The sequence below is a fragment of the Geospiza fortis genome, unplaced genomic scaffold, assembly GCF_000277835.1.
Source record: "Geospiza fortis unplaced genomic scaffold, GeoFor_1.0 scaffold206, whole genome shotgun sequence".
In the NCBI taxonomy this organism is placed as follows: Eukaryota; Metazoa; Chordata; class Aves; order Passeriformes; family Thraupidae; genus Geospiza; species Geospiza fortis.
Genome location: NW_005054311.1, coordinates 8,368,812 through 8,377,270, shown reverse-complemented (window position 1 = coordinate 8,377,270; position 8,459 = coordinate 8,368,812). Strand labels below are relative to the sequence as shown.

At 40.9% G+C, this 8,459-nt stretch overlaps 1 protein-coding gene across 1 annotated transcript in view; it reads left to right on the top strand.

Annotated features, from left to right (window-relative positions):
• Positions 1-8,459, top strand: part of CARMIL1 (capping protein regulator and myosin 1 linker 1) — a 187,348-nt gene that overhangs the window by 392 nt on the left and 178,497 nt on the right. Inside the window, exon 2 of the mRNA XM_031055647.1 lies at positions 1,307-1,404. Coding sequence (XP_030911507.1) covers positions 1,307-1,404 — 98 coding nt within the window. The remainder of the gene's footprint in view (positions 1-1,306; positions 1,405-8,459) is intronic.

The following is an 8,459-nucleotide window of genomic DNA, read 5'->3' as shown; positions in this document are numbered from 1 at the left end:
AGCTTTTGTGTGCTGATAGGAAAATTAAAATTCCTGGGGAAAACATGCCGGTTCTGCAGAAAGAGCTCTTTCGGGTGAAGAGTCTCTCTGACCGGCCACATTTCTGACTTGCACACCCTTCTGCCCCGCAGGCAGAACACAGTGGCCTGGGTTAAACATCCAGGCTTAATAAATGGTGTGTTGTTTGTGCTAACGTCTTCTGACTACCGAATGAAAATTGTGCAGAACAGCGCTATACAGAGCACTATAATTAAAAGCCTTAGGAATAGCCTATTATCTTTCATTTTTGCTTTTAAACTTAAGCGTGCCTGAGGGCAAAGTTTATGTGTCTGGAGAGGGTGGAGACTCTCCTTTTACAGATGCCTGTTGTTGGGTTGGAAATAGGTTAATGTGTTTAAAAGATTTCTTTCTCATTCCCTTTCAGTGGGGGCTGGGGAGTGAAACTTACGGGAGGTGCCAAATTGGCTCTTCTAGATGAACTCCTCTGTTTATCTCTCAATTACATCAGTGTCAGTAGTTGTATAAGCTTTCTAGACACAGTTCCCTGTCTGTGTCTGTTCCCTTCAGGCCAGGGTGCAAATGTTCAGGGGAAAAGCTGGTTCGTGTCATAATTGGCAGAGATTGTGTAATCATGTGTGTGCATGTACATATTAAAACGTTATGGCAACTAAGGTAGCTTTGGTGCTGGCACCATGGAGTGGCTACGTTGTTGCTGGGATTTGGACCAAGACCAATGTTGCCTCCACAGCATCCCCTGCATAGCTGCCAGGTGTTACTATCTGGAAGTCTGCTTGGTTTGCTTTGCTACTTCAATGCACAGAGTGCAAAATGTGTGAACAGTTGCTCTTCCATTGCCTGACCCATTTAGCCTCCTTGATATTAACAAGAGGTTGAAATTTTTGCAATGCAAGGAGCTAATTTGCTTTAGTAAGCTTTTCAGGTACAAATAATAGCAGTGAGGAATTTGTTTCCCCAGAATAGAGCTAAGCAGTGCTGTGGCTTGTCTTGGGAATGCTTTTGATATGTAAGTAGTGTTGGAAAAAAAAATCAAATTGTGTTTAGAATCCAGGCATATGACATCAATATTGCTATCATAGTAGACACAAATTATTGTGTAGATAGCATACTTGGAAAGTTGTACTTGTGTTAGGTTGTGTTAGTACTGGTGCATGTGCATGAGACTTCCATGAGTGCAAGCAACTGGACGACATAGCTCTGAGTCTTTCTGAAAACTCAACAGTGGCATCTGTTTCCTTCTTGTGTTGACACTAAAGGTATTTAATGAAGATATTTTCTTTTGTTTCAGAAAGTGTCAGGGATGTTATTGGGAGGAAGATCAAAATTTCTGTCAAGAAGAAAGTAAAGCTGGAAACCAAGGGAGATAAAGTGGATAACAAAATATTGGTAAGTACAATAGAATTACTCTGATTACAAAGGCAAAGGAAAAGCCAGTATCTTTTCAGAAAGCATTAATTCTTCTCTGGAAGTATTCTTTGAACACTGTATGTGCTATTAGATGTCCATGTGATTTATTTTCTTACTTTTTCTTGCTTTCATGATAGCCTGCGTAGGGTTGGTGTGCAGCTGTGCATGTGTACACACACTTGTTTATCACTGAATTATTTTTCAGAGTTTTGGATATTGTGTTGTGGACTGATGATAAAGCAAGCTATTATCAGAACCTGTTCTAAAATATTTTGCTGCTTTTGCTGGTTAAGTTTCCTGTTTATATTCATAAGAGTTTTAAGTGGCCAAGAAATGCAAAATGAAGTGTGTAGAATTAATTTTGAGAATCTGAAGCTGTTATGCAGTGAAGAGCAACAGTAAAACTGTTGGGCTTTTTGAACTCAAATGACTATTTGTGTTTTTTGGTATTCTCAACATGTTAAGTCTTACATCTGCATTTTAAAATAAATGCTTAATGTGTGGGATTGTAAATTGTTCTTAAAACTGTAATGGAGGAAAGTGTCAAATTAATCTCACTTAAGTATGCTTTCCTGTTTTCTCAAGAATAGTTTTGCTGGTCTCTCTTGATAGGAAGAAAGCTGTGGTAATGGGCTGCTACATTTGCATACTATCTTGAACACGCAAAAAGACACGGAACTGTATTTCCTTGCTCTTGTGATACATTTCTGTCAGGAGAACTCTTAGAGTAATACACACAATTAAGTACAATGCTGCCTGAATATTTTGCAAGATATTTGAAATTTGGTGTCTTGTGTTCATGCTGTTCCATATTTGAAAGTTTTGTTGCCAAAGCTGTTATCACAGGTATTAGGTACATTCTCCACGCAGATGGGCTATTTTGTCTTTCAAAACCACAACTTTTTAATCACTTCTGAATTATCTTCTTAAAGTACGTGTTGCTATTCCTGGGCATTAAGACTGTAGATAATGGGTCACCTTTCTGTGAGAGCCACTACTTAAAGGAACTTGAAATATTTTCTGTTTAATATCTACCCATGTTAAATCTAGTTCCTCGATTTACAGTTTCTGTACTGGAAATAGATTGAATATGTGAATGGTGATTGATTGTCTCTATTTATTTGAAAGCCATGTTTATAGGGAAGGCTGACAGGTTTCACTGAAGTAGTTACACTTGATTGACTTTTGGACTTACATGGAATCATAACTATTATCAATAGTGAAATATATTGTGGAAATACTGAAATACTGTTCTGAACTGATGGGATCAAGAGAATGTCAAGCTTTGAACCATCAGCGAGGTTTCTGAGAGATGTACTACTTGGCTGTAAAATGCCTAAATGTGCCTTGGGTGTTTCTTCTCTCTTTAATCTCCTGAGCTCTCAGGTCGGGGACTTTCACCTTCCATGACTGAAGAGGTACTGAAAGGGAGAGAACATTTCAGAGGTTCATGAGTTAGTGAGCAGTACTTGTGTACTTACATGTAGGTTTCAGTGCACAAGATAAGTGTTTCAGGGGAATGATTTACTGGATGTTGTCTGGTATAACCACTTGTTCTTTGATGCAGAAATGCAGGGGATTTATATTGGTGGGAAAAAAAAAAGTTTTTTTTCTTAGAGAAATTGATTATTGATCGCTGGAATTGGATTTTGTGTTTTCCTTTGCTGTAGAAGGAAACTGCCTTTTGTGAAGCTGCAAATTACTAAAGATGCTTTTTTTACAATGTTTGTCTGACTGTGTAAATCTTTATGTGGGATTGTTTGCTTTGGGTTTTTTGTTCATTTGGGTTTTTGGGTTGCTTTTGTCATTTTGGGGAGTTTTTTTTTCTTTGCTGCAGAGGTGCTGAATGTTGTCTGCTGTGGCAAAGGCCTGTAGAGACTCTGGTTCACTTTGGGGATGCAAAGTTCTATGAAATGTAGAATGCTCTGAAAAAAATTACACCAGAAGCGCTTTAAGTTTGGTACCTCAAATTAATGGAGACTTTTTGGCCTTACTGTGTCAGTACAATCTCACTTCTTACCTGCGTAGTAGAGGACATATACCCTTCTCTCATCAAAAGAGTGACACTGAAAATAAATAACCTTGCTTCAGAAGTGAGTGCTTAGTTCTAAATGCTACAGGAAATCTGCCTGCAAAACTATGATTTTTTGTACTCTGAGCTGGAACTGAAAGGTTTTCAGTAAATAATGCATATGGCCGCATTCTGACCGGAGTGGGTAAAACCAGGTTGCTGTGCCTTGGGTGAGCCTGTCAAATGGAATGCTGAATGAAGTGCTGGCAGCAAAAGCAGCTCAGTAATTAAAGACTGTATCCTTAAGTGAACGCACCAGTGGGCTCAAATGTGATTGCATGGGCAGCCTTCATGCCAGCACTCCTTGACTCCTGAGAGTTTGGTTTTGAAACATTAATCTTCTGAGTACTGTCTCTTGAGTGCACATGTGGCAGTGGATTGTTTTGAGATTTTTGGTTGAATTTTATTAGTGGTTTGGTGTTTATAAGCAAATTAGGTGCTGTGCTTTGGGTCTAGCACTCAATAGGGAGAAAATACTAGTTACCCTCATCTAGGTAACCCCCGAGCTGTTGTGAAATGTGCTCATAGCTTTAGAAGAGGTTGATCACAGAGGCTGGTGCTGAGCCCTGACACCCAAATCTGTGCTTTAATTAAATGATCTCTTATCCTTTCTTCCTAGGGAAATTCAGCAAAATCAGTACCACTTTGAGCAAGGGAGATTATTTAAAAATCACTGCACTTGGCAGGTAACTATAAAAACGCTTGACTGCTGGCCCTGTTTTTCACAGTGTATTCAAGGTACAGAGTACTAGAATAAGGATGTAACCATCTGCTTAAATCACTCTGTTATAGGAAGTTCCTCTGATAATTAAGATGAAAATTAGAATCTGAGACAACAGAAGAAACAGTGCAAAGCCCCTGGTGTTGCTTGCAATAGGATCCCAGTATTAAACTGGTGAAGTTGGAGGATGAAGACCATGCTTGCCTTAAGATGCTTTGGGATCCCAGATTTGGGTGCCAGAGTTTGGAAATTATGTCTAGGAATTTTGATATAAACCAGATTTTTTCAGTCTGCACAAGGAGTTTGCTGCCTCAGTAATCTCAATCTGCAGTTATTTAGTTTTTCAGTTAGTCATAATGATGCAAAACAGTAAACATCACGAGCTGCTGAGCTGCCTCTGGTCTGCTGGCACCAAATCTCATGTGTTCGGGCAGCAAACGGGTATCCAATCCTGAAAAGGCAATAACCAGCTTGAACAGGCAGAAAAATCAGTCCTCAAGTGATTAGGGCTAAACCCCAGTCCCATCTGTGTACTCTTGCAGAGCCAAGCTGCACTGGGGAAAGTGAGGAAACATGCAGGCATATGGAGACCTTGAAAGGTGACAAGCTGCCCCACAGGGTGAGCAGAACAGACATTGTGGGGCTCCCCAGTGGGACACAGTCCCACTGTGGGCCAGGGAGACACTCAGCAGGACTGGGGTGGCAGCTGCGCTCCAGTGGTGACAGCACTGCAGTGATCCACAGCTGGCTCTGTGGGGTGGCCTCAGCTGGGAAAGCGACTGAGTGCAGGTGTAGCTGTGGTGTTCTCAGGCCAGGGTTGAGTGCCAGAGCTCTGAAGCAAGGTGGGGGAGCCCTGGTCAAGGCTTGTTCCTACCTTTGGGGTCACATACCTGTGCCGTGTTGGCTGCAGGCAGCCCAGCTGTGGCAGAGCCCTTGAGCAGTCAGCCCCAGGTGGCCCTCAGTCAGAGGCAGAGTACACCTGGAGTGAACCCAGCTGTGTTTGGCTTCAATGGGATGCTCAGCACAGTATTTTGATTGGGTTAAAATAGATAGAGATGTCACTCTTTTCTAAGCAGCAGAGGATTGCTTTGGTTTTGTGTGATTGTTTTGTTCAAACCTGGTTTTCTATGAGGACAAGGTTGAAGGCATTGTGCTGAGTGCCAGTGGTGTTTTTCCTCACACTGATAACTTCTGACCTTCTCTCCAGTTTCAGCTTAAGCTGATGGGTAAGGAGAGGTCTCTGTTGTGATGATAAGAGGGGAGTGGGGGAGACAGCCAGAAAAAGAAGAGAAACTTTACACACCTACTCCCTCTTCTGAGGCCTCCACCTTTTGCCACCGTAAGGGATCAGGCAGAATGCCCTGTTGCTGTCTGTGAGATACTTCAGTATTTTCTTTTCTTTTTTTTTTCTTTTTTTTTTTTTTAATCCAGAGGACTTAGTGATTATCAGGTTATCACATGCAAACAAATGCTTTTAGGGACTGGGCTTCATCTTAGCTTTGGTGTTTGTGCTGCTGCTTTTCCCCCCTCCAAACAGCTGAGATATCTCTATATAATTTTACTGATTATTTCCTACTGCCTTTTCTTCCTCTCAGATTTATTGTAATTAGCAGCAAACACTGAGAGGTTAAAATGTGAGCTAAAGCCAATATATGAAATAAATGTGACCAACTCCTTATGAAATATTGATGTTTTTAAGAGTGGTTCATGACAGGCCAGAATTCAGGATTCATCTTATTTTTTGTCTTTACTATTAGAAGAAGAGAATATTCCTGCTCTAGTTGCCTTTGAGATTAGTTTTCCTTTCCAAAGTAGTACTATTTTAGACATAAAAGATAAGGAAATACTGCAAGTGGCCATGCTGTCTATATGTTTGGTCAGGTCTCTTTGCTTTGTTGCTGGGTTTATTTTGATTTTTTTGTTGTTGTTTTTTTCCCTAATCTTAAGGCTATAGAATAGTGTGATGTGGCATAGTGACCAAAACCACTTTAATGGAAATCCCATTGAGGAGTCTCTGTTATGCTTCTGCCCTCAGTCATTTACATTCTCTTTGTTAAAATATCACAGTGTTACTTCTGAAATTGAGACAGTTGCTTTGGCAGGTGGCTCTCCCTAAAATGTACTGTATGCCCAACATAAATTCACTGGGAGCAATTCATATGTCCTTGTCACTTTCTCTGGGACATATGTTTCCACGGGCTTTTAAAACAAAAAACTGAGTTGACTCCTGTCAAAGAAGTTTATATTTTTTTCTGTGCACATGGTCTGAGATTTCATGTTCTGTTTCTAAAGACTCTCTTATAAAGACTGGAATTCTATTTAAAAAATAAAATCTATCTGTGTTTACTTTCAAAGGAGCAATTATGGCCATTTTGTGTGCTTTCCATGTGGCTTCTGAACACTGCTTGAACAATGTGGCTGACTCTCATGAAGCAATGGAGAAAAGCCTGAGCTCCTGTGCCTGTTCAGCTATCAGGATGGCAGGCTCTGGATGGAGGCACTAGTACTTTGCACTGCCAAAACTATTTTGGGATTAAAAGCTCTGGTGCTTGTTTTCCATTGCTCATCTTTTGTCTTGATCCATCCATGATATTCAGTTTGAATAGAGAAGAATTTCACATCCTGCCTTAAAAAATATGCACTTCTTTTAAACCACTAAGAGCATGAAGCTCACAGGGTTGTCTAAGGTTGGTTTTACATAAAATGTGTGCAATCTCACACGTTATATCATGACAGCTGGTGTGTGATAATGATGTTAAATAGGGACATTCTTTAAAAATAATGGTGTTTCCTCTTCCCTGCCCAGAATATTGACTGTTATGACATATATCTTAAGTGTGTCTTTATGAAGATGAAAGGAGGTAGGTGTTGGTACATCCCTCATGTCAAGAAATCTAAGTGAAGTGAGGTAGGGTAATCAAAAAATACTTAGATGTGAAAATGTATTTTAATACATTTACAAGGTGTATCTTAGGGAGCAACTGAACTGTGGCCTATAAGATTACTACAAAAAACTGAAATAAGAAGACAACTGCAGGAAATAGAATTTATTAATTCAGTCATGCAGTTGCATATGTTTCCAAAATATGACACATTTTTAAAAAATACACATGTGCAAGTTTCACTGAAATTACATTAATATTACTCACGGATCCATAAGGTTACTTTTAACTGGTGGGAAGATTTACAAACCCAGCATTCTGGAGTACTGTCCAGCTCTGAGACCCCCAACATAAGAAGCACATGGACCCACCTGCTGGAGTGAGTCTCCCCAGGGATTCTGCCCCTCTACTCCATGCTTGTGAGACCCCACCTGAAGTGCTGTGTCCAGCTCTGGGGCCCTCAGTGTAAGGACATGGACCTGGAGTGAGTGCAGACGAGTACCTTGAAGATGATCAGAGGGCTGGATGGAGTACCTCTCTTATGAAGACAGGCTGAGAGAATTGGGGTTTTCAGCCTGGAGAAGAAAAGGTTCCAGGGAGACTGTACTGCAGCCTTCCAGTACTTAAAGTGGGCTTATAAGAAAGACAAAGTCAAATTTTTTAACAGAACCTGTTCTGTTAGGAAAAGGGGGAATGGTTTTGAACTAAAAGAGGATTAGTTTAGACTAGATGTAAGGAAGAAATTTTTTATGAGGGTGGTGAGGCACTGGAACAGGTTGCCCACAGAAGTTGTGGATGCCCCATCCCTGCATGTGTTCAAGGCCAGGTTGGATGAGGCTGTGAGAAACCTGGTCTGGTAGAAAGTGTCCCTGCTCCTTGCAGGGGGTTGGAACAAGAGGACCTTTAAGGTCTCTTCCAACCCAAACCATTCTATGGTTCAATGATTCAGTGGTTCAATGAATTGCTGGTGATAGTGCATGTAAGTGTAGAAATTCAAGATGATTTCTTGCACCTTGAGTATAGTGTGTTCTTTCCATGCTTTGGGAGGACAGAAACGCAGCTTGTTTGTTCTCCCTTGCTTTAGCTCTGGGCAACTGGTATCAGCAGGGAAAGAAAAAGGGACTCTTTTCCAGTGCCCTTAAAGCACCTGCTGTTGTCTTGGCTCATGTGCTTTGCATTTGCACACTCACCTGCAGTGCTGTGGAAGGAGGAAATGTGGACATGATCTCACTCAGCATGTTCTGGTTTTCTGTGCACAGTTCTAACTGTTACTGGGGTAAAAAAAAGTGGTGGGAGACAGGAATCCACTGTGGCTCTGAATTGATCATGGAATCTTTCCTCCTGTCAATTTTTTGTAACC